The sequence below is a fragment of the Xenopus tropicalis genome, chromosome 5 (assembly GCF_000004195.4).
Source record: "Xenopus tropicalis strain Nigerian chromosome 5, UCB_Xtro_10.0, whole genome shotgun sequence".
NCBI lineage: Eukaryota > Metazoa > Chordata > Amphibia > Anura > Pipidae > Xenopus > Xenopus tropicalis.
Genome location: NC_030681.2, coordinates 30,327,220 through 30,355,004, shown reverse-complemented (window position 1 = coordinate 30,355,004; position 27,785 = coordinate 30,327,220). Strand labels below are relative to the sequence as shown.

Here is a 27,785-nt window from a genome sequence, read left to right as displayed (position 1 = left end):
GCAGTTTGGAGCAGAAAAAAAACATTCATGTTTTGGTGGCATTGGTCCTTTACAGCTGAAATTTTTTTTTAACTCTATTCAGTTCCATAACGCTGTCTCTCTAAGAACACTTAATATGAGATTAATTCTAAACCAACAGCTGCCTTACAATCAACTCCCAGCATTTATTTTGAAGTTCTACAGATTGTCTCTTGCATTTTTCTGTCAACTCCCAGCCAGTCCAGCCATTATCAGCTTAATATCTCCAGTTCCAAAACTTAAGCCCCTACAATAACCAATTCCAGCTCAACATTTCTCCCTTAACTTTAGTTCATATTTCTAGCACCCCAATCCTTTATCACTCCCTATCATTTCCTAGAAAGAGTAATCTAGATAGCCCCAAAAGAATCAGTTTCCACCTCAGACTTAACTTGGGTGTACTTCTAATTTTTATGAGCTGAACATTAGATCTATTACAGCTATGTAAAACTTTGCCAGCACTCCTACAGTTCCGATATAGTACAAGACTATAAAAATAAATGATATATAAAGGAATATACGTGTGCTTATCTTACTAATACGGTAAAGCAGCACCTTCTCTAGCTCTCTGCATTGCTTTCCCTCAGTAATTTTAGCTCCGTGTAGCTACTCCCTCTGCTGGGCGGGCTAATGTTACACTGGGAAGGAAGGCAGGGGAGAGTAGCAGACTATGCGCAGAAAGGAAGATTGTACTTAGCCTGAAAGGTGGCATACATTAAGGCTGGATTGTTATTATACTTGCACCCCTTCACATCACAACCCTCCTTTCCCCACACAGCCCTGCTAGTGATACGCTGATGTCTAATCTTAACCTGCAACCTCCCTCACATTCCGTTTTCAGTTAGAAACTTGTACAGCATTATATTGCAAACAAGTTCAGGTAAATTTACAAAGGACTTAAGTTTGGGGAGGCTTAGCCTCCCTAAGCCTCTATTAAAATCCGCCTATGCTGACACCTGTATCCCACCGTTTCCAGTTCATTTAAAGGAATAGTTCACCTCAAGTTAACTTTTAGTATGTTATGGACAGGGCTGGACTGGGCTGGCAGGGCACTGAGAAAAAAAAACGGTGGGACCCAGACCCAATCACCAGCGACACTCTCCCCCTGAGATCCCTCCCCAATCGCGACTAAAATAAGTAATGTAGCCAAAAGAAAATTGCTCCATGAGACTACAATTGTATTGTTAATTTTACTTTTTATTATTACTTATCTTACAATACAGGTCCTCTTCTATTTATCTTCCAGTCTTTCATTCAAACCACTCAAACTCAAACAACTAAAGAGCAGACTAAACAAAAAGTTCCAGACTAAACAAAAAGTGTCAAAAAATGTCTCACAATATATCTGCCTGCATTGTCTGAAGGGGCTGGCCTGATTTATCAGTGTTTGAGTGCAAAAGCCATTTTAAAACTCAAATGTACAATATTTATTAAAGGAATCAGTTAATTGAGTTTCTCCAGCAGAATCCTACATTGAAATCTGATTTCAAAAACACAAACAGATTTTTTTATATTTAATTTTGAAATTTCACATGGGGCTAGCCATATTCTTTATTTCCCAGGGTGCCACAGCCATGTTACCTGTGCTCTTATAAACTTCAGTCACACTTTACTGCTGAGCTGCAAGTTGGAGTGATATCACCCACCTCCCAGCACCTGATCAGCAGAACAATGGGAAGGGAGCAAGATAGCAGCTCCCAGTAGGTATCAGAATAGCACTCAATAGTAAGAAATCCTAGTCTGGCTTAGGACTCCTCCAGTTACATGGGAGTAGGAGAAACAGTGTGTAGCACTGGCACCTTCTGAAAGCTCAGACTCAGGCACAATGCACAATGGCGCCTACACAACAATACTACAGCTAAAAAAAAGTACATTTATTGGTTCAAGAATAAAATTTTAAATGGTAGAGTGAATTATTTGCTATGGAAACAGTGTACCGTATTTTTCGCCGTATAAGACGCACTTTTTCTTCCCCAAAACTGGGGGGGAAAAGTTGGTGCGTCTTATACAACAAATACCGTATATGTATATGCAATATGCGCTTGTTGCGCGCACCCAGCCCCCCCCCCCCCCGTGGACGACCTTGCGCTGCGTTGCGCGCATGACATAATGCGTGGCGCGACGCTGCACCATCGAGGGGCGATTGTTTCGCTCGTTGCGCATCCACCCCCCCTCCGTGGATGTCCGTACCATGCGTCCTCTTCCCCTTGCAGTGCCGATCGGAAGATGCGCTGTTAGTGGCTGTGTCTGTGCGGCAGCCTTCAGCCCATGCAAATCCTGGAGCCTCCTCCTGCTGCTGCTGGGGCAGCCAGGCAGTAATCACATGCCTCATTATGTGCGAGCCCAGAGACAGGCAGGGCTGCAGTCCACAGAGGGAGGAACAATTAACACAGCACACAGCAGGATGGCAAGTACTTGATAATTAGTATATTATATAGTTCAGAATCTTTTTTTTCTAGATTTTCCGCCTTTAAAATTGGGTGCGTCTTATATTCCGGAGCATCTTATATGGCGAAAAATACAGTAATTTAGAAATAAAAAGTACACCATAAAAATCATGACAGTATCCCTTTAAGAAAAAATAAGCAGAAAGCTCAAATGTAAAACGTTGCGAGTTCATGTACAAGCCAATGGGAGTTGTCCTAGCAAAATGTGTCGGTTTTTTCAATTTAAGTTTTGATTTTTTTTTTTAGAGTTTGTAGATCACATTCGAGTTTGGTAAAAACTTGAGTTTATTCAAATTTTAAAAAACTCAAAAGTTCACAAATTCATATTTTGATAAATCCGCCTCCAAAGGGGAACTACCACTTTGACAAAAGGCAGCACATAAACCTATATTTTGACCATTTAAGCCCAATAGCTGTTGGAAGTAGTTTAAATACAGTCTTACATCCTATTCCCTACTGAACTGTGTATGGTAACCTTTATTGTCTTTCCCTGTTTCCCTTTAAATTGTTAAAGGAGTGTCTGAGATTTTAATTTTTTCTTATCTACAACCTAATTTTAGTTCCACTATCCTTATAAATGTTATATTTGGGCATTTTTATCAGATGCACCACAACGTAGCCTTCTATGACATTTTCAGCTGGTATAATATATTCAGAGTACAGCACTTTTTATTGTTTCAAATGCCACACTGATTTGTTCCCTGGCTATTTCTGCTTATCAATCACATGTCATTGCTTATCATCCATTTTTATCTGCAAAAAATGTTCTCACTCGTACTGACACAACATTTTTTTTTTTGTTTTTTCATAATCTAATTTTAAATATGTATAAATATTTGAAAACACATTTCTGCTGCCTTTTCCTTCATAACTCATTTCTGCAATGTAGTTGGATCATGTATGACAGGCACAGTTGAATTTCCTTTCTATATTTGTAACTTCATTGTAATTGTTGTACAGGTATGGGATCTGTTATCCAGAATGCTTTAGACCGGGATTTTTTTGGATAAGGAATCTTTCCAAAATTTGGATCGCCATACTTAAAAATGAAGATTTATCAAAATTCAGTATGGTTGATATTTATTAAAGAAAAAAATCCTCGAAAAGTCACCAGAAAAAAAAAAAGCAAGTTAAAGGAGAAGGAAAGTCATTTTGACATTTTATATTTATTCTGCAGAAAGCATTACCATACCTGAGTAAACAGCCCTAGAAGCTCCCTCTGTTTGTTTAAGATTGCAGCCGCCGTTTTAGCTTGGTCTTCATAGCTTCTGTGCTGTGCTGGTAGCTCAGATCACACATTCTGATGGGAGGCGGAGTGAATTCTTCTTAGAATTCGTATAGCTGTATTTACATAGACCTTTCTGCTAAAGCTTACTAAGTTTGTGATTCTCGCCAGTGTGAGAGAATTTTTTTTGTAAATAAGCTTGCATTTAAGAAGACAAGTTTCAGTTTTTTTCACATCATCGTTTTTTTCCCCACAAACCTCGAATTTTGATAAATCTGCCCCAAAATTATTTTAACATCAAATAAACCCAATAGGATTGTTTTTCCACCAATGCTGATTCATGCAGTCCAAGGTACTTTTATTATTATAGAAAATCTGGGGCAGATTTACTAATGCACGAACGAACCGAAAGCGTCTGAACGCGTTTTTTTTCGCAATGATCAGTATTTTTGCAACTTTTTTTCGCCGCTGTCGCGACTTTTTCGTATGTCCTGCGATTTTTTCGTCGCCGTTACGTCTTTATTGTATATTTTCCACGACTTTTTCACCGCCGTCGCGAAAAAATCGGATTGGTTTTTCCTCTGTTTACAATTGCTCAACTCGAAAAAATCGCGATGGCGACGAAAAAGTTGCGCAAAATACGATAAAGTTGTGATGCCAACGAAAAAATCATACAAAATACAAAAAAAACATGACGGCGACGAAAAAGTCGCAAAATATACGTTTCCAATCCGATTTTTTCCCATTCGGGATTCGGATTCATGGATTGGTAAATGTGCCCCTATGTTTTAAAATTTTGAATCATTCAATTAAAATGGAATCTCTAGAAGATGGCCTTCCCATAATTTGATGCTTTCTGGATATAGGGTTTCCTGATAACAGATCCCATGCCTTTATTCTTGTTTTGATGGCTTTTATACTGTAAAAGTTTTTTTATTGCATATATATATATATATATATATTTATTTACCTTTATCTTGTATTTCTGTCTCTCAGTGAATATGGTTGTTAAGCGTTGATTTGTTCTGAGAAGGCCTTTACAGTACGTTGGGTCCAGTAATGGCAAAAGCGAAATTTGATAGGAAAATGTTTTCTCCCTATTGTGCAGCCAGGAGAGCTCTCGAGGCATCTCTCTTATCTCAAGTCTTTTTTAAGGTTTCCGCTTGAGGTCTGTAATTAGGTTTTTACGTTGCCATTACCAGCAATGTTAGTTTCAGAGAATGCATTTATATTTGAAGATGAAAGTCCTCCTTTTAATCAGTGAGCTTATTTATGGGCTTTCCCCTTTCAATGAAAGGAAATTGTAGAAACTGTCTCTGTATCTTTTCTTGAGATGGTTAGAGCTTTCCCTGTAGGCCTTATATTGCCAACACATCTGCATTCATTTGTATACAGTTAAGGACATATAATGCGTCAACACGAACAGAGTTTCATTATTCATGCTTCCAAACGCTTCGCTACCATACTTGGCAGGTTCTTAGGTGCACCGTTCCTTTCTGCTCTCGCGACCTTTCCTTTTTCCTCTGTCTCTCCTGTGCGTATATTCAGACAAGATTAATGGACAGACCTTGTTTTCATATACTTGTACTGGTGACTTTGACAGCATGGCCTTATTTCCCTACACCCCTGCTGTCAAATGATGTTTGCTTGGAAAACATATATTGTAGCTATTTTTCGCTCCAGTAAATCTTATAACATAATATGTTGCTCTGTTTGCCAGCAAGTCCAGTCCAATCTCTGGACACACTCACTGCCCAAAAATGAACACATAATAAGTCTATTGTCTGTCTCATCTCTCATATGTCTTCCCCCTCTCCCTTGGTTAATATTTCTGTAACCCCTATGTGACTGTGATACGGACAAGACCAGCTAGATAAGCTGTAGAGCAATGGGGTACACTGTACTCTAACACACAGGATGGGCTTTTGTTATGTGGAAAAATCAAGGTGGAAGTAGTGTAACTACAACTCATTTAGACTGAGTGCAAAGTCATAAAAGAATGGACACCAGAAGGTTCCTGCAGCAAAACAGAATTGAACTTGTTTATTGTCCAAGACAAATGGGTAATGCAGTAAATACTCATAAAATGCAGATGGAATGGCAAAGGAAGGTTCAATGCAGAGCAAGCAGCTTGTAATAGTGGCCACCAGTTTATCCAAGCACAGCAGTGTGTGGGCAAGGTGAGACAACTTTAACAGCAAAGCACCACTGCAGAGAGTAGTCTGGATGGTAATTCTTTATCCTTAGGGTTTCTAACTTAATGGTCCGAATCCCCTACAGCAGACATCGATCAGGGAGAAGACTATTCCTGATACCCTTGTCAGTACTTGGGTCACTTCACTAAGGCAGCAGAGCCTGTAAAGCAGAATTCTTTTTAAAGAGAACTCAGTGCAGAGTTTCTGTGAGTGCTTATGGCTGTATTTAGATCTTTCTGATAAAGCTTACTTAGTTTTTATCTTTCCTTCTCCTTTAAGAATGAACATGTAACTAGAACATATAATTAAGTATAAATTTCCCTGTATATATTCATTACAAACTTGCAGTGGTTTTAAAATTATATATAACTGTAATTGATATTGAAAGCAGGATCTCTCTGAACCTTTCTTTTCTCTGCTCTGCCCATCTTTTATTCAGAAAACAGATATCCAGAAATCTCTGAATTACATCAGTATACATCTGTATATTCAATTTTAAATACAATATTTACAAAAATAATGTTCTTTTCCTCTGTATTATCAGTTATAATATTCATACTCCCTGAAAATTTGAAATGGTGCAGAAAAAAAGATGTTTTGAAAGCATTTTACCTCCTAAAACTGTCATTATATGAGAGCTGCATGGACAACCTCCACAGTCAGAAGCCACGGTGAAATGAAAGGTGGGAGTGTCGCTTTAGTTTCCCACAGGAAGTGGTCACAACACTGACTGACAAGCGTAACTCAACAGTAGCAGCGAAAACCCCTCCTAGTTTCCTCCTTCTGTGCAGGGTTGCCAGATTGGCGTTTTTTGGCCAAATTGGGCTACTAATTAAAAGCCTTGGTGGGTTTCCAAAGTACATACCCGCCAAGGTACAGTTTTGGGCTATTTTTTGGAGCCTTGGCGGGTTTGTTGTTTTGAAACTAGCCAAAGTTTTTCTCCCTAGTGTGCCTGTTCCACTGCATGCTGGATAATGTCGTTTGTATCTAACAATTAGCCTACAGCTAGGATTAATATAAAACTACAATACCCAGCATGCAATTGGGCAGTATAGACGCAGGCTCCATTTTGTATTTCTTTTTGCTCTTTCAGGCTCAACCTGTATGTTCTGCAACCTGCTCCCTGCTCTATAGGGTATGTGATTGTACTATTACTTTCTACTGTGATGTGGAGGCAGTTCTGCAGTTGATCATTAAGCTATAACTTTCAGGATATTTTGGGACTTCTGAGAGTTGTAGTTCATTGAACCCATATATATATATATATATATCATGTCTGGGGTTGATGCAACATTCAGAATCTATTTCTGTAGTGACATACTTCCCAGCTGGACTTGGCAAAGAGGGCAGGGAATTATCAGCCATCTCAGTAACTGGAGAGGGGCACAGAGTATGGGCAGTGATTAAATGCTTTAAAACGGCATGTTTTCCCATATATACTTTTATTTATTTTTTATTTTTTTCATGGCACATATTGGGCTATTTTTGGGCTACTACCAAAGTGGCTTTTGGCTAGTTTTGGGCTGGTTTTAGAACTGACTGGCTAGTTTGGAAAAATAGATCTTCTGTGTCTCTTTGCTCCCTGGCTGCATAGTTTTGCTTGTGCAGCTGCCAGATCAATAAGCTAGTTATTCATCAGTAAGGTTAATGTCAGACCAGGCGTATATTTTTGGTACACCTCCTACCTGTGCCTGCACCCAAATGAATGGTAAATGCTCGGGTGCAGGCACATGTAGCCGATATCCACATAAAAACACAAGAGAATGCAAAGTCTCACTTTTTTCGGTGGATATCAGCTACCTGCACCTGAGCATATTCCATTCATTCGGGTGCAGGCACAAGTAGGAGGCATATGGCGGTATTTTCGGCAAGCGTTCTTCAGCTTGCCGAAAATATACGCCATGCGACTGGTCTGACATTAGCCTTAGTTGTAAAATGTAAAAAAAAATATAATAGTAACATTTTCCTTTGTTTATAGTGGAATGGTATTTTTTCAAAGCAAATGTGCATGATTCACAAATGAACGTGGATGGGGGGGGGGGACCGATCTGAGCACAGAGAGGGAGAAAGAGGGAACCCATCAGTTGTTGGGTGAACAAGCAGAGCATAGAGAGGAGCCATCATAGCAGACAGGCTCCCAGCCACATACATAAGAGTCTAAACTGGAAGCTTGCAAAAGGGGTGGGTAGAGTACAGTTTTCAAGCAGTTATGGACATATTTGGATCCAAAGGTATTAAAATAAAAGCACTTCTATTTTACATTATGTTACATGGTTTAGTACATTGTAAAAATGTATGGTATACTGTATGTCCCCTTTAATACAAAGCAATATTGTGTTTAATGTTTAAAAGTTATTTTTGGCAGACTTAAAGGAACAGTAACACCAAAAAATGAAAGAGCTTTAAAGTAATAAAAATATAATGCACTGTTGCCCTGCACTGGTAAAACTGGTGTGTTTGCTACAGTAACACTACTATAATTTATATAATAAGCTGCTGTGTAGCCACGGGGGCAGCCATTCAAGCTGGAAAAAAGGAGAAAAGGCACAGATTACATAGCAGATAACAGATAAGTTCTGTAGAATACAATAGTGTTTTATCTGTTATCTGCTATGTGCCTGTGCCTTTTCTCCTTTGAATGGCTGCCCCCATGGCTACATAGCAGCTTATTTATATAAATTATAGTAGACTTTCTGAAGTAAACACACAACTTTTACCAGGGCAGGGCAGCAGCACATTATATTTTAGTTACTTTTATACACTTTCATTTTTTGGTGTTACTGTTCCTTTAAGGTTTGGTGATACAAATTATGGAAAGATCCCGTATCGTGGATCTTGTGGAAAACTCCAGGTCCCTAACATTCTGGGCAATAAATCCCCTCCATGTACTTTGTTTTAAGAAACAGAACCAGCAGTGCATAAATGGGCAATATAATGCTGGTGTGCAAGATGTTATGTATAATGAAATATTTGTAATTAAATACCCTTTAAATAAATAAGGTGATAAGATCCTTATATTGTTCCAGTTTTAAACATACCAGCTTTTACTTTTAAAATGTATTTCTCTAGCCTCATTGTACATTTGTGCATGGTTAAATACAACACTCAATTTGTCGCAAAACAAGTTGGATTTCTAAGATGCTTGGCTTATCAGTGCGTGTTTGTATAGTGACTTGGGAAGCAAGGGGTTCTTTTCTATTTTCTGGCACAATTTGCTATTTCCCTCTTTGTTCTCTTTCTTTTTCTCCCTCTGGGCTGAAATATGAATGCAGCTGGATACAGTTTTGCTCGATCTTTTATGGGGCTTTAAACAACTTTGGGAGGGGGCATTTTTAAAGCCAGTTAGGGTAAGATTTAAGGAGAATTCTTGATTGCTCTAACGTATACACCAGAAAACTGCTGTGTGAAGGTCAGTTAGGGTGAGATATTAAAACTAATTTGCTGCCTTGCCGTTTGAGAGCTATGTCTAAATGCTTGCTACACCAATGTTTTCCTATATCTGTAACCTTGTTTTGAGCCAAGGGGGAGGGTGGGGCTCAAACAAAGTCATGGCCTCCAAAGGGACCTAAATTGAAAAAGTCTGACAACCATTTCTGGATGGAGTTTGTTGCCACACCCTTGCCAAGAACTTCTCTGTGAGGCATACATCATGCCCCCTATGTAACAGAACCCATAGCAACCAACAATTTATTATAATTATTATTTTATTACATAACCCCCTTAATGCCTTTTTTTCTGCTACAGTTAGGCCATTTCTGCTGTAAAGCTCCTTGCTGATTTTGATAACGAAATAAGGCATCATCATTCTCATAATACAATAATGATGGCATCTTTGGATACCCTATGATGAAAGAAAGCGGATGCTATCCGTTCAAGTGCGCCAGGCATGCTCACACCAGTTAGTGAATGAACATTTATTTTGAGGATCTTTTTAATGTGATAAAATTGCTCTAAACTAGACACATACACTCAAATAATATTTCTAATTGTTATGATGCAACATTAAAATATTGTTTGATTGTGTCCTCATTGGTCAGTTCCACTATTTTTATTATTGTACATTTTCAAAGTTTTCTTTCACCTCACCACAAATGCAGAGGCACCTGCTAATGAGAGCTTGACTCTTGTGCATATCCAGCAAGTCAAAGGAAAGATATAGGAGCCCAGCTTGATGTATCCCAGTAGCTACACTGGTTTTTAAGAATATTAATAAAATGGGTGTTATAAAATCTACAGCAGGGAAGTATCAGCCTGTTAAACCAATGATTTGGTCAGGAGACATGTCTCCCAAAAAATGCAACCAAGAAGGAAAGCGCCGTACTATAAAATATCTATATGGCCAGAGGTAAATAGGTAGGGCCACAATGTGGAGTTTACTTGAGTGACTTCACAAATTTGTGATTTTAAAACCTAAAATGAAGTATAGGGACAGGTTTATTTGTATCCTTCCTTGGTAAATCAGCATTAGGGCGGGTACAAGTATTGGATCTAATATGCAGAATGCTTAAGACCTGGGGTTTTCCACCTAAGGGATCTTTCCATTTTATCACCATAATTGAATCTGCTAAAAAAACCATTTAAGCATCAAATAGACCCTATAAAATTGTTTTGCCACCAGTATGGATTCTTGCACCTTAATTACCATTGGGTGCAAGGTACTTTTTTATAACTACAGAAAAAAGGAAATCATCTTAAATATTTGCTTAAAATGAAGTCTGTGGGAGATGGCCTTCCCCAATCCAGCTTTCTGGATAACAGGTTTCTGGATATGAGATTCCATATTTGTTCTAGAAATTGATTTCTTTGTTGAGTTATTTGGCAGCATTTATGAAGTTCAGTTCATACATGGGAGTGGCAGAAGTTCTTCTGAGAGTAATGGGGAAAAAAAAACAAAACAAATTTCATTTTTTCTCCCCCCAGTTATTTTCTGCGGACAATAAAATATCATCTGAAATGGCCAGTTTTGTACAAAGGAAACGGGTTCTCCCAGACTGGATGTTACATGATGATCTTGAGATTAAGAGTCTGTCTTCCCCTACAAGTAAAGCAGGTAAGTTTGTATTTATGTTTTATTAAGATAGCATGGAAGTGAAAATGTAATGTTACTGGCAAGGATACAGTGATTCCCGTTCTCTTCATGCAAAGATATTTATGCTATTGTGTGTTATTAACCCTCAGCACTTAGTACTGCACGATATTCATCTGCCCATGTCTTTGGGGCTTAAAATGGTTCTGGCTGGCAAGAGTTCACCCCTAGTGCTAGTTTCCTAAGCACTTAAACCCCCTTGGATGCTGCACCCTGCACTGAGCACCATATTAAAAAAAATCGGTCCTTGGTGAAAAGCCAGGGGCATATTTAGGTCCGGTGCTGCCCTAGGCCCCTACGTCATTCATGTGACGTGTCACCGACGCTGCTGGTGACATCACGGGCAGCTTGCATGTGACGTCACTTCTGCAAACCCCGCGACCCCCAAACCCCCTGCTTCGTCACCATATTTCCATTGGAAATCCACAGTGGAGGCTGGGGGCATTTTTTTTAATTAAAAAAAAAATATATATATATAGGCACCCATGGGCCACCCCCCCCCCCCAAAAAAACCTATTTTTTGATATTGACTGATACATAATTACTATTATATTGACTTCTTCATGTGCAAATAATATGATGGTTAATTAAAGACAATCTTCCTGCCTTGCATTATGAATTAGTTGTCCACATTATTCCTTGTATTATATTTTTGTTAACTCTTTTGTTGTCATATAGATTGTAAGCTCTACGGGGCAGGGACCTCCATCCTCTTGTGTCTTTGACTCTTAACTTATTGCAACTGTATCTTGTATTTATTTGTATTTATTGTTATACTTTGTATTTATCTATTTTAATACCCCTGTTTATATTAATGTATTCTACTGTACAGCGCTGCGTACATAAGTATCGCTTTATAAATAAAGTTATACATACATATTATGCATCATAGTTAATTCATATATTTAACATGCGTTCTATAAAAGAATCTGTCTTTATTCCTGGATATATGCAAAAAATGAGTGGCAGTAACAGTGTAAGGGGCAATTCCTAGCAGCTAAGTAACTAATAAAACATATTTTAAATTCATTGCATGCGGTCTGTTGTTCAGATGGTTTTGATTTATAGGTAAATGTGACAGTAATTTCATAGGTTATTGTTGGACTAAAATTGAGAGTGAAATCTTTATAGCCATTTTAAAAAACCTAAGGCTGACTTGATGACAGAAATTGAAGCTAAGTATAAACTGCACTTTCCTCATCCATTACATGCTCATCCTGGTTAGTAATCTCACTACTAGTGTTTCTTTAAAACCACCTGCTTGAGTAATGATGATTTTAGTGACTACAGTGTTTGCAGAGCAGTATTAACATAGCAGGATCATATGCTCAGTATAAAGGCTTGGTGCTGTGATACTCTTTGCCTATACATTTAGATGCACTTTTAGCAAAAGAAACATTTTTTTTCTGTTGTTCATGATTTTGGCAATTCCTGCAGGCTAAACAAAGTATGTGGTAATATGTAATGAAGTATAGGCAGAATAGTGATTTTATCCAGCACACTATAAAGCACACTGATTTTTTTTTAATCCCAGTGTATTTTAGCCAGCTGGAAAGTGTCCTTGACTCTCTTTTACATCACTGATAAATGCCATGAGGTAAAGGTGTGAGCCCTTTTAGATACATTCTAGTGAGCATTTTTGAGGTTCCGTTTCAGCATAAAATTAGCCATACAGAAAGGCCAGTGATCTAAGTAGGCAAAAAACATAGAGACAAATCATAAAAAGCCAAAGGTCAAGACAGTTAATAAACAACAGTGATCCCCAACCATTGGCTCACAAGCACTCCAACTCCTTGGATGTTGCTCCCAGTGGCCTCAAAGCAGGTACCCATTTTTACATTTCTTACATGGAGGCAAGTTTTGGAGACATTGGTCACCCCTTCTGTGTTGCTCCCCAACTTTTTTTTATATTTATTTAAATTTATTTAGATTTCTTAGGCTAAAGGTGGTCATATACTGTAAGATGCGCTTGTTTGGCGCCAAGCGAGTGGATCTTCTGCCAAAATGCCGACCTATGGGCGGGCTATATTGGGCTAATTTGATTGTTTGGCCCTAGGGCCATACGATCTGATGAAAGCATCTGACACAGACCGCATTGGCTAGTTGATGTGGTCCCCAATCTAATGGAAAAATCAAACCTGCCCAACTGAGATGTGCCCAATTTCAGGCCAGATGCCGTTCAGGGAGTCCCGTCAGTGGTGCCCATGCATGGGCAGATAAGCTGCTGAATCGGTCTAAATGAGCATCATCGGCAAATGAAATCGGCCTGTGTATCAGTAATACTTGGCAGGGTATGAATGGGTCAGTTATCAATGGGTGCTTTGTGCATTTCACTTTTTGGCATTTTGTGTTGGGGGTAAGATAAACTACTATAAATTAATGGACTATGTACCTTGATGTTCCCAATACAAGCCCTTGGGTGCTGGCTATAAAAGTGAGTTCTTCTTTCTATCTTTTAAGAACTCAGATTTTTATTTTTGCATCTAAATTCCATTTTCTACAGATTTTTAGAATTTAGAATTTTCTACAGATTTAGAATTTTCCAGATAAAGGATATTTCAGTAATTTAGATCACCATACCTGAAGTATGCTAAAAATCTGGCCTTTCTATAATTCAGAGCATTCTGGGTAACGGATTCTGGATAAGAGTATAATATCCAGATAACAATACCTGTATTGTTTGTTTATATGGTTGACTTTACTTGGAAATCCGACATATGAAGTTCAAAGCACTTTGTGATATGCACTTTACAAAAGACATTTTTTTTGCTAAAATAAATAATTTTCATACTAGCAATTACGGTTTAACAGATAATCGTTTTACAAATTAACTTCTAAAAGTAAATAGGTCTTCAGCGAAAAGTACACTGGTGTTCTTACAAAGTTCTCATTGTTTCCTAGAAAAATTCAAACGCTTATATAGAATTCAAGACAAAAGATGGAGAAAGAGGCTATATCGACATTGCTATTCCTGGACGCGCACATGAAACATAAATTATTCCCAGAAGTGCCTCAAATTGGCCATGCTGCAGAAAGCAATGAATCTACTTTCCTACAATTAGAACATAAATAAAAACATGACTATCAATGTTTCAAGTATCAAATGTATGGGGGGAAGCAACATAGCAGAACCTTATGTATCTTTTCTGTAAAAAAAATAAATAAATCAGTGACGCACAAAGAAAATTGGCTAAGAGCATGTGTGAGATTAAGTCAGCTACTTAATAAGAAAACAAATAATAAAGCCTCTACTCTAAATAGTATTTATAACAAAGTAAATGTAAACGAATAACAAATTGAAGCCCCAAACAAATCAAAACCCGTACCAAATAAATATATAGGTCTGGGTGTGAACACCCCAGACCTAGCGCAGTTGTGAGGAAACTCTAGGGGGCCTCAATGGAAATTTGTAATTAATGCAGAATCAGAAAAGAGCATGTGTGTGCAGTATATGGATAGTGTGAGTAGGAAATGATAGGCAAAGGATATTCTGGATTTTTCTATACTGTGTAGTTCCCTAAACTGTGTTTAAAGACTAAAGCAAAGCAAGTTAATTCTTCATGTTTAGCCACTAAATTGAAAGCTTTAGTCCCTCTTATGTGCAATCTTAAGTGGGGTACAATAGTACAGGGGGTATTCAGGATATAATGAATTGCAATGGTGCAGCTGTAATTTAATCAGAGCTGATAGAATATGAACACCACAGTAACAGTTTTATTCAGCAGTAGTAACATTAACAGCCAACCAGAAGGTAGCTGCTGCTGTCTAAAGCAAATATCTCATTGCTTACTATGGTCTACATATGGAAAGGTTCCTTTATAACGTCCATGATTTGCATTTCTTTGCACTGATAACCTCTTTTTTCAACTTAAAAAACATGAATGTTTCGCTTTTTATTATGCATTCAAACGTAAAAATACTCATTGCCAAATGATGTAGAAGTCAATGGGAACTGTCTTAACCAATATTTTTTGCAGATATCTGGCTAATTTTTGGGCAGACCTGTTGGAGGACCTTATATACTGGCCAAGATGCTGATTCAGCAACTTTTACTGGCCCATAATCTGTCAGACTTTCTCCCAATCTCTATGCCTTCAAAAGATCTCTAAAAACACATTTATTTAGAAAAGCTTACCCTAATTTAGTTTAACATGACCTCAGCGTGCATGAAAGCAATAACCAGTGCCACACCTCTCACAACTCTGCTCTTGGCCACTCCCACACCTTGTGTCTCAACCCTTTTTCTTGAAGATTGTAAAATCTTTTGGGCAGGGCTCTCTTCACCTCCTATATGAAACCCACTTATTGTACAGCGCTGCGGAATATATTGGCACTTTATAAATAAATGTTACTACTACTAATAATAATAATAATAATTCCCTTAATTCCCATAATTCCCTAAATTCCTTAATAAAGATTAAGGGAAAATATAATCCACTAAGCTAAAAAAGCATGAGTGCAATAGAGACCAGGAAGAGCAAAAGGTTTTGTATGCAGTAGAGCCCGATTTTACATTTCCAGGGGAAGATGTCAAAACAGCAGAAAATCTTGGGGGGAAAAAAGGCAGCTTGCCCATATGCTGACCTATATGCTGCCCTATAATTCTTAAAGTAAAAATTATAGGACTAATACAATTGTATATTTTACCTACACATGCATTCTTCTGAGCAAATGTAGAAAAACTATTTTTCCAAAAATATAATCTTTTAGAAATCTAATAGCCACCAGGCACAAATAGAAAAACATCTTGAAAATTGTATTAATGTTTCAGGGTAGAAGACGATGATAAAATGAGCGAAAAAGTAACCTTTTGCCAACTATTTTTTTGGCTAGGGCTCATTGTTTTTGCATTGTAGTTATTGTCGTGGAGTAAATTTCATATTGGCTTCCAGGGTTACATACAAAAAGTCATCTATGCATAGAATGTCCCTTTCGTCCAGAGCCATATTGTAGAGATTTGCTTCTAAGGCTAATGGCACATGTGGACATTCCCCAACAGAATATATCAGGCATCGAAGAAAGGCCTGAAAATGCACTTTAGAGTGTTTGCAAACTGAAAGCTGCTTGCACTAGTGGTGTCTGCTTGATCCCATTGAAGTCAATTGAAGGGTTGGTTTCAGACAGTCACAAGTACCATTAGCCTCAGAATACCTTGAGCCTTTGGAATAGATGTGTTTTTATAATTTGAGCTCTCTCTCGTAGTACCTATTCTGTAAGTGTTTTGATTGCTGGATTTCTTATGAAATGAAGCTGTGACAAGAAAATATGTTTTTTTCAAAACACAACAGTTCAAAGACACCTATCATAGTAAAATGATTTCTCCAAGAGGGAATCTCTAGTTAAGGGGGCCATGTTTGGTCAGAGGGGATCCCTGTTCAGGCAGCCATGTCTGGCTCACTCATGTGAATATGTGTGACTTAAGACTGGGGGAAATGTCCTCAGCCTTGTGACTTGAACACTGATAAGCTTCAGCCTCTCTTTACTGGGATGTTGTCAAACCCTGCTTCTTCCCCAGCCACAGATATACCTACTGAGTTATTTTAGGTTAGCCTATTAGCAGAACTATTGACAGGTAACAAGATAACCTCCCTGATGCCTCTCATGAAGGATTCGGCTGCCTGAACTGATTTTGATGTTTCAATGTTTCTAACACTGATAATAGCACATGTTGGAAGAGGATCTGTATTTTAGCAAGTGGACAAGAACAAAGGGTACTGACACCCCCAAGTCCATGACAGTATCCTATTAAGAGGACTTTGGAAATCTAATATGTCAGTTTGCCACATTACATATATAAAAGTTGTCTGAATTTCTTTTTCAGTAGGAGATTTGCATTTTAGATTTAGTGATCACTTGAAATCTCTGAAAACAAAGTAACTGAAGTTGCTAATGGATGGGGAATATGATAAAGTATATATTCATCCAGCTACATCAGCCATTTTGCCATAAAGTGACCATTGTAAGGGATTTGTTGCTATATGGTTTGGGTCCACAGCAGTTGTGTGTTGGCAGTGAAAATGCACTGCACTGAATGTCATATGGTAACATTTGAGCTAAAAACATCAAACTGACCCACAATTGTTGTATAGAAAGCTGCTACTTTTATCAGTTTACACTCCAGGACATCTGACCTGTATGGCACTTTGATCTTCTAATGTTTTGTAAATTTGCAAACATTATATGCCAGTTTCTTTTGTTTAATGCAACAAGCTCTTAAGGTGGCCATACACGCACCGATATTATCGTACGAAACCTCGTTTCGTACGATAATCGGTGCGTGTATGGCATGTCGGCGAGTCGACCGATATCGCAGGAAACTGCCGATATCGGACGACTCGCCGATCGGACAAGTTTGAAAATTTTGATCGGGCGCCATAGAAGGCGCCTGACCAAAATTCTCCCTTCAGAGCTGAATCGGCAGAAGGAGGTAGAAATCCTATTGTTTCTACCTCCTTACCTGCCGATTCAGTCCTGAATGGTGTGTGGCGGATCTTACGATGTTTCGTGCGACCGATGGTCGTACGAAACATCGTCGGATCGCCACGTGTATGGCCAGCTTTACATTGAGTGTATGGAAGTGGTCTTGTGTCTCTGCAGTTCAACAGTTGTGTCCTTAACGTCATTTATTACTTTTTACACATTTTTGGTATATTTTTGTGATCATTCAGGTCTTTGCTTTGCACTTCGGATAACAAGTGCTCAGTCCAACAAGCTCTCAGGCCAGGCGGCAATCAGAATCAGGCAAGAGGGTCAGGAACCCAAATTGCAACAAATATAGAATGCACCATCAATTTAGAACGCACCAAGGTACTTAAAAGTCCTATAATCGGGCATTGAACTCACATCCTTGGCGTCCTTTCATTTTTTAATTTGGCGCTAAACTGTGGTGCGATGATGTCACACACCAACTTGATGAAGTCACTACACCAAGGTCACATCCCATGTTGCAACCATGGCCTCCGCTATCTTGGATGGGGTGCAGATGAGCAAAAAAACTTGTATAAGGTCCTATGTAAGATTTTATGAATATGAGAATTTTTTGAGAAAGCTGCTTTTAATGAAAATGTTATTCCCTATCATCAGCCGCTGTTCTGATAAAGTTTTGTGGCTTTTTAATCTGAGTCACTTTCATTCTCCATGGCAACTGATATTTCGTGTGTTTGATCTGACAATGGTGACATTACGCACATCACTGCAGGTCTCTAACAATCAAACAATATTTAATTTGCCACAGAATACACCAACCTGTGTTTGAAACAAAATTTGATTGCATTTTCCCCATGATTTGAATCGGACTACTTCTAATTTCTTTGCATCAGGGGACATATCTGTATGCAGTGTATGCAATGAATAGTTTGTTTTGCATGTTTTTGGGGGCAATTGGTCCTAGTGGGGGACCTTTAAATTCATGCTGTTAAGTTCATTATACTTGCTCCTTATTTTAACAAGCAATACAAATTGAAAAAAACGAAGTTGTCTCATAAAGGCTCATTCCTTTACTAAAATACTTCTTAGATTTCCTTTGTACTCTGGAGTACACTGTGGATCAGAAGGGTTCGTCAAGATGTAATTTCTATATCTTCCGTTACTCTGAACACATTTTTCTATGCTTTATTTTGCTTGATGTAGCAGTGAGGTTCCATGCTTCTGCATGATAGCATAATTGCTAATATATCATCTTTATGAAATCCTCTCTTGGTATTGCATTCAGTTTAGCATTACCAAAATGTTCAGTGACTAAACCCTGGAAATTCTTCTTTTGATGTAAGTTGAAGTTTTACCCTTATATTTTTCAGGACATTACACTATGGGCATGTATTTTGCATTTTCCAATAGCTATGTATACAGGTATGGGACCTGTTACCCAGAATGCTAGGGACCTGGTGTTTTCCGGATAAGGGGTCTTTCCATAATTTAGGTTTTTATACCTTAGGTTTACTAAACCCAATAGGATTGTTTTTTCTCTAATAAGGATTACTGTATATGTTAGTTGGGATCAAGTACAAGGTACAGTTTTATTATTACAGTGAAAAGGGAAATCATTTCTAAAAATTCTAATTATTTTATATAAATGGAGTGTATGGGAGATGGACACTAATTTGGAGCTTTCTGGATAATGGGTTGGCAGATAATAGATCCCATACCTGTACTATAAGGCCAAAAGTATCTGTATATGCCCAAAGATAGCCATTCCAAAATTGTCTTAGATGCAGTTTTAGCACAACAACAATGCACAAGGTATAAAGGTCTCAGCAACTGGACTCTAAAACTGTGAAAACACTTTTCAGGTGTGACAAATGTATCCTCATCTGGCAGTCTAATAAAATAGTCAGATTTTGGTGGATGCCAGGAGAAACCATCCTGTCTAATGAATATTGTCAGCTATAACATTTGGTGGATGAGCAACAAGGGTTTAGTATCAGGATATCAGGTACCCTATGTTTGCACCCTTAACCTGCACTAATCCAGCCAAGCTATGGCTCTTTTACAGTAAAGTTTGTTCTGTTGCCTCAAAGTCATCTATTCCTATGTGACTTCATAGTTCTAAGTGATAAATAGAGTATACAATATGTGACATAATGTTGCTTCATTGTGCAATGAAAACACTTCTGAAAATGGGAAAATCATACATGTTGATTAACATTCGTACATTATCTATCAGGTCTTCATTCATTTTCTCTGTGCCAATTCATAGGCACTTCCTAAAAGAATCACTATTCCATGTACATGGCATGAACAGAATGCCATACAGAAATGTTCATTAATAAAGAATATGCTCTTGATGGGTGCAGCATACAAAGCCATCATCCTGCTGGTCCTGTTGTTTTGTTGTTTTGCTAGATACAGTATGTGACCAACATGAGGGTTCATGAATGAGCACAAGTGTAAGTGTAAATTGTGAAATTGTGCAAATACACTATTAGCAAAGGTACTTGTACCTTGTGCCAATGTACTGGTTCAATCTGATTTAATAAATAAATCACATGCAAAGTACAATATATTGGATGCATGAATGCAAGGGAGCCCTGTATTAAACACCTGCAGTAAAAAAGAGTTCCCTTCATGGCTAACTTTGTGTGTTGCAGCCAGTGCCATTGCATCTACACAGAACGTATTTATACTTAGCAAAACGCACTGGCGTAGCATTTTTTTTCCACTCAATCATCTTGTGTTAGGCCCACTATAGGACTCTACCATTTTTGAGGCTGTTGGCTCTCTTTTCATTGTTCTTACTCATGTTGAATTGTTTCTTCAGAATCTTATATTTCTATATGAAATAAAAAAGAATATATGTAAATTCTTCTAAAGCAATATATGCAGTAGTCTCACTACAAATTCAAAACAGCTTAGATAGATATGGGGCATGAAAGAATATCGCCCAAAAATAAGGGCAAGTTTCAATTACAATTAATTAGTATAGAAAAGGTTTCTCTTTAAACACAGCATTGACACCTAGCAGTAGTATAATTCAACCTTATTAGAGTTGCTCTAAATGTTTTTCATAATACGGTTCCAAGGAATCAAATTCTTCTTTACTACCAATGGGGTTATGGGCATGATTGGAGCTACCTTGTTTTGTTATGGATGTTCAGGCAACCTAGGAAAAGTAGAAATCTTAATAAGGGCTCTAAAGCAATAGAGATGTAGCGAACTGTTCGCCAGCGAACTAATCATTCGCGAACTTTTAGCGATGTTCGCAATTTTGGGTTCGCCTTAGCTGGAGCCAAATTTTGACCTCTCACCCCAGAGCCTGCAGATACATGGCAGCCAATCAGGCAGCTCTCCCTCCTGGACCACCCCCGGACCACTCCCTTCCATATATAAACCGAAGCCCAGCAGCCATTTTACATTCTGCCTGTGTGTGCTTGATGAGTTGGCATAGGGAGAGAACTGTGCAGGGGTTTGAGGGACAGTTTAGGTAGCTTTGCTGACTAGTGATCTACTTTCTACTGCTCTGTATGTAGCTGCTGTGGACAGCTGTCCTGCTGATTTCATCTGCTGTAACCCAATAGTCCTTGTAAGGACTGCTTTTATTTTTTGATTACTATTACTCTTCTTTTCATTGTGTACTGCAGCTCCGTCTGTGTGTGTTGGAGACAGGTGTGCTGCTCATAGTAGTGAGCACCAACCACACATTCACATCATTTTTTTTTATTTGTGTTTTTTTACTTTGCTACTGTAATTTATAGAGCCCAGTGCTATTAGTCTAGCTGTGTTGGGGACTGGTGTGCTGCTCCTAGTAGTTCACCCCCAGCACCAACCAGAGATCACTTTTTTTTTATTATTAATTTTTTTTTTTTTTAAATTTAACTTACTGTTCTTTAACGTGTCCAGTGCTGTTTGCTGTTGTTCATAGTAGTGCACCAAACACGTTACATATAGGGGCCCATTTACTTACTCACGAACGGGCCTAATGCGTCCGATTGCGTTTTTTTCGTAATGATCGGTATTTTGCGATTTTTTCGGAAAATTATCGCGACTTTTTCGTTACCAATACGATTTTTGCAGAAAAACGCGAGTTTTTCGTAGCCATTCCGAAAGTTGCAATTTTTTCGTAGCGTTAAAACTTGCGCAAAAAGTTGCGATTTTTTCGTAGTGTTAAAACTTGCGCAAAACGTCGCGCCTTTTAAGTTTTAACGCTACGAAAAAAGCGCAACTTTTCGCGCAAGTTTTTACGCTACGAAAAAATCGCAACTTTCGGAAAGGCTACGAAAAACTCGCGTTTTTTCGCGCAAATCGTATTGGTAACGAAAAAGTCGCGATAATTTCTGAAAAGTCGTAAAGGCGCCGAAAAAATCGCAAAAAATACGAAAAAGTCGCAAAATGTTCGTTTTCCAATCGGAAATTTTCCAATTCGGTCGGAATTCGTGTCTTAGTAAATCAGCCCCATAGTAGTGACATTGCATTGCAATAAAATCACCTGAGCGACGTTTTTCCACCAGCAATAATATATTCCGTATCCATTACTGCAGCGTTTTGTCTTTGCGTGTGAACCGGCTGTAACCTTTACACGACTTGATTGGCATGTAGACGCCGGACATTTTAAAGCAGTTTATTACACAAGTTTAGAAATGTAGTGTGATTTCTGCCCTTTACAGCACAAAACGCAGCGCTGTGTCAACAACGTATTTTTCAGAGAAATTTTTGCCCTTGATCCCCCTCCTGCATGCCACTGTCCAGGTTGTGGCACCCTTTAAACAACTTTAAAATCAGTTTTCTGGCCAGAAATGGCTTTTCTAGGTTTTAAAGTTCGCCTTCTCATTGAAGTCTATAGGGTTCGCAAAGTTCGCAAAAGTTCACACTTTTTGGCAGAAGTTCGCGAACGGGTTCGCAAACTTTTTTTGTGAGGTTCCCTACATCTCTATAAAGCAATTCAGATAACTGGGTTGTTAAACTAAAGGCCAGCTGGCATATCTCTCAATTTCCACATTTTATCCACAAGAAAACAATATCATTAAGATAACAAAACAAAATTCTGTTTTGTATAGAGGAACCTTGTTCTCTACAGTGATTCTAGTCAGAAGTGTAGGCAATATTACTGCCAAAAATCCTGTGTTTTGAAAGGAAAGAATTGTCAAAATAAAAACCTGATCAATATTTATTTTAATTTAGAGTGATTAAACCAGAAATGGACTCCACAAAATTATTACCACCATAAGGTCTTGTGATGTAGAACATGGCTTTCCAGCCGAGTCCCATGGGCCAGATGACCAAAGAATTTTGTGGCCCTTCCATAAACATCTTTGTTTGACTCTCTCCGGACAGAAAAATTGTGTTGAATGGAATAATTGTTCCACTACATGGAACAAGTTGTGCTGCACTGGTCCCAAAGCCCAGATATTTAAAGATTTTTATGGCCACTGCATGAACCTTTTTGACTTCATTTTTATACTCCCTCTGGATCATTGGTCCACTGAATGGAACAGGTTGTGCAGCACTTATTGATATTATTGAATTGCTCTGTGATATCAGTATCCAATGTGACAATAACTTTGATGTTTTTTTTTTGCAAATTATTTTTAGGAAAAAAGAAGAGGATTGGAAGAGAAAAAACCATAACCACAAGCAATGCAGACAGAAGTATATCAAGTAACAAATGTTTGGCACCCTCCTCTATTAAGGAACCTCAAGAAGAAGCTTGTGTAACAAAGAAGGGTACTCTTGAATCACAGGTACTTTGTTCTAATCTTTCATGTATATTTTTATTTTTGGACTTTTTTTATTCTGATTAAATTGTTTCAAAAAATATAATTTAAAAGCATTTTTTAGAACATATAGAAACCACATTACCATATGGATTAATGCATACCTACTATAAGCTCTAATACTATTTCTATATGAATCTGCAGTCTGCCATAAGTAGATGTAGTGCATGCTGTATAGGCAGCTCATTACTTGCTTAAAATAATACAGACTTCATTTTTGTAAAAAAAAAAAAATTTTGCATTCTACTTGTAACCCAAGCAATGTAAAGTTCAGTTAAAATAGACAGTTGTGTATTCAGAGCTAATCAGAAGTGTAACACTTTTAAAATAACCAGTTCTTTCACTGTACTCTCTTCATATATTGGGTTTAGTATAAACTTTTTCGGAAAAAGAAATAATACAAGCTAGAGCACTAAGGGCACCAAAGCCTTCTCTGTTCAGGCTTATGCCTGAATACAGTGCTGCTGAACACAGGCAACACTGTATTCATTGGGTGAATATAAGTGTTTCTATGGCAGTACTGACATATACTGACATGTATATATTTATATAGTACAGCATATCATTTCTAATATTAAAAGGGTGGTTCACCTTTTAGTATGTTATAAAATGAACAATTCTAAGCAACTTTTCAATTGGTCTTCACTTATTTTTTTGTAGCTTTTAAATTATTTGCCTTCTGATCCCTGATCCCGGCAGCCAAAAACTATTGCTTTGTGAGGTTACAGTTTTATTGTTATTGTTACCTTTTATAACTTCCGAATCCAAATCCTGCTGAAAAAGGCAGAATCTCGAACCTAATCCCTGCATTTGGTACATCCCTACTGGATTTGGTACATCCCTAAATTGTTTTGCTTCCAATAAGAATTAATTATATCTTAGTTGGGTTCAAGTACATGGTACTGTTTTATTATTACAGTGAAAAAGGAAATCATTTTTAAAAATTAGAATGATTTGCTTATAATGGAGTCTATGGGAGATGACCTTTCTATAATTCAGAGCTTTCTGGATAAACTAGTTTACGGATAATGGATCCCCCCCATGCCTGTATTCTTCTCTTAAAGTGATTCTGTTCTACTATAAGACATTTCTTCTATTTTATACCTAATTAATCTGTGCAAAGCTCAAAATAACTTTGACACTGTGCTACTTTTTATTAAAGCCTGTAGTATAGTGCTAGAAAAACAACATTATATTTACATTTTTTACCCTAAAAATTATTATTGTTTAATTATTTAGTGCCACTGAATAGCTAAATGACATCCCATGGTTAGTTGTCTTGTTTAAGAGTTACCGGTTTCTAAATCAATTGCTGCATTCCATTATCCTTTATATTAATGCTTGTGTTTTAAAAAATAATTAAGTTTGTCATTTATTGTGGTATCTTTTCCCAAGAGTCATTTTCATTTGAACAAAAAATCATATATTCAGGCTTAATTATACTTTCACGTGTCAGATGTTTTTAATCTTTCTTTTCATTTGCACAAGTTATTGTTTCAACTGGAAAAGTGACACTTAGATAAATTATTTATAAGCTAAAAACTACTCTGTGTATTGTCACTAATGTACTGCATATAATGCTGCATTCTGCCTATGGTCCCCTTGGATTTAAATGCCCAAGGTTAATTAACTTTTAAGAATAAAAGAATAGCTGTTCCCTTTCTAAAACGTTTTTCTATAGAAAGAGATATAATTAGTTCTATTTTGCCTTCTACGTTTCTTTCTAAATAAACCAGATTTGTTTTGGTATATTTAAGGGCACTTTAAATTAATATAAATTAATCTACCAGGCCTCATTGATACACGTATTATAAATGCAATATATCTCATTCTGACTACTGACTTACACAATGCAACTTTTTGGACTTGATGTTTACTTAATTAGTAGGGATGCACTGAATCCAGGATTCGGTTCAGGATTCAGCCAAGATTTGGCCTTTTTCAGCAGGAATCACATACCCATCTGTCTATAATGCCCTCTAAAGTACTTGCAAAGAGTAATCATGTCCCCCCGCAAGGGACTTTTCTCCAGAAAAGACAGTCTAGCCTCATAGTTTATATAACTCATAATTTTCCATCCTATTTGCCAGTTTAGTTGCACATCTCTGCACTCTATTAATATGCTTCTTAAGGACTGGGGCCCAAAATTGCACTGCATACTCATAGGCCCTATCAGGAACCTATAAAGGTTATATATTATTGATGCCCTCTGTAGAAACAATAGGAATTCTACTTACATCTGCTGATTCAGCCCTCAATGTGGATTTTGTTTGGGCTCCGTTATTGGTGCCCGGTCAAAATCTTTTAACCAGGCCACGAGATGACTGATGTCCTCAGCCTTTACAATATTGGTCGTCTCGCCGATCCACCATACATGCACCGAATATCGCACGAAACGAGGTTTCGTACGATATCATTGGTGCTTGTATGGCCAGCTATATGCAAGACAGTTGGAGTTTTACCAACATGGACACTGTCTGCATGGAGTTTTGTAAGTCCTCCCTGTGTCTTTATGCGTTTTGTCCCTCACTCCAAAACCAGACAGGTTAATTGATAGCATAATCATTAAAATCAGTTTGTATACGCTATTTACAAAACTAGAAGTCTTTTTAAATGCCATAAAGTTAATGTTCATAAACATATACTGTACCAACTGAGGAAAACGGGTATTCATAATATTATAGACCATATAAAGTGACACTGAAATACAATGATAAATTATGTCTATAGTCATTGGTGGATTCAATACTGAGAAAGTAATTTATCGAAGTTTACCAAGAGGGATTTACCAAGTGGCATTCCCTATGCATTTCACCATCCAATTTATGTGACTAATGTGAAGGTACACATAGCTCTGCTATGAAGGCACTTCTGCGTCTCTGATCAACCTACGTACTAACTCCTATCTGTCAAGTGCACATGCTGGCTGAGTCACAAAAGCTTTGTCCAGCTTTGCAAATAATTAAGACACTCAGTTCCTTTAAGTCATGTACTTCAGGCACACTGGCCATGAAAAAGCCAAGCCAGCCAACATCGAGGTGGAAAAAACTTCATGTTTGCATTTAGGGCTATAAAAGCCTGCACCTTAATATTCTCTGTTCTTCATCTAGCCAGGTCTTGATTTCCTTTTCCTCTCCTCGCCTGTATTTTGTGTGGTCCAACTGCTTTGGTCTGTTTGCTTACTACCCTGATATTAGGCTAACTATTTTCCTGCAGCCTACCCTAATTTGTGGCTAGTTATTGTATTTGTCTTGACTGCTATCTATCTGGACTCATGGCCAGTTCTGATCTAGTGCATTTTTCTACTACCTGTCCTGACCTATGGCTTGCTTATCTGCCTACCACCTGCCCTAACCATTGTCCTGAATGCCAGGCCTGTATGTGTTGCAGCTGTCTACCTGTCAGGCATCCAATACTATAGGTTTTTGGAGGCACTCAGCTTGACAAATATCAGTGCAATTTGCATTTGCAACATTTGTATTGCATTTGTTGACAACAGCTCAAAGAAGTTACATAACAGCATTATGATATCTGCACAGACATATTGTCTCTCCCAATCAGGAATTTTTATTCAGCACTCCTGCCAAGTTACATGGCCAATGTCTAAGGGCTCTTCTGAGGGCCATCTGATTGTGGTGTCTATCAATAAGTTACAATAACTGTGTTATTATAGTTTCCAGTTGAGTAGTGTTTGAGTATCTTTAGTCAGCTGCAGACTCTCGGTATTGGGGTTAAATTCTGTATACATATATGCATTGCACTATGCTTAAAAAAAATGTTATTAATGTAGCTATGATATGCTGTCGAAGTATAGTTTACAGTGCACCATGACAAATGAACCCTTATAGCTGCAGGAGCATTGGCAGTATTTCACCAATGTTCAAAACAGTGGGCCAGATTAAATTCAGTGAGAAAAAGGTTTATCACATGAAAACTTAAGGACGAGATTTAATTCAGTTTATCACAAGAGATATAAACTCTGTGTAAGAGAATAAGATAACTTTTTCTCACTGAATTTAATCTGGCCCAGTACGTGGCAGTTATACAAACAACCTGTTTTGGGCAGCAGCACAGTAATTTCCTTACTACTCAACACCCCCAATGACATTTCTTTGCAGAGTGATTTGATGCCTAGTCAGAGTTACAGCATACCTTTTATTAATTTCACATCTTTTTAGCACAGTTACCCCACTGGTAGAGGGCAAGAAAGAAAGGTTTAAAGCTGTTTTCCCTTAGACACTCTCACTTTCTATATTTATGCAAAACTAACAAACACTGGGTCACATTTTTCATGTGGTGGCAATCCACCAATGTATGACGAACAGGACTCAGGGTGAGAAGAAGATACTTTATCTTGTGCAGGCAAGATTTAGAATCTAATTTAGTGTTTAGTTAAAATGTTCTATTAATTCTCAAACATTTTCTGGCAAAGAAACACTATTTTTCTCTAGGTAAACTTCTACCACTGGTTTCAGTGATCTATTTGTTCAAACATAAAAGAATAATGTTGAGCATTCAGCTCTGTGGAATTATTTATAAAAACACTTTTCTGACTGTAATATGTTCCAGTAAAAGCCATCATTTTCTAGGAAACAAAAATGCATTTTG

At 37.8% G+C, this 27,785-nt stretch overlaps 1 protein-coding gene across 3 annotated transcripts in view; it reads left to right on the top strand.

The window, feature by feature from the left end:
* aplf (aprataxin and PNKP like factor) overlaps nt 1–27,785 on the top strand; it is a 113,985-nt gene that overhangs the window by 45,316 nt on the left and 40,884 nt on the right. For 2 of the 3 annotated variants that reach the window (XM_012962662.3, XM_012962661.3), the window contains exons 5-6: nt 10,806–10,935; nt 22,996–23,144. In XM_012962662.3, coding sequence (XP_012818116.1) covers nt 10,806–10,935; nt 22,996–23,144 — 279 coding nt within the window. Of the gene's footprint in view, nt 1–10,805; nt 10,936–13,872; nt 14,153–22,995; nt 23,145–27,785 lie in introns of those variants that run through there. The other variant, NM_001113131.1, reaches the window with a different exon arrangement.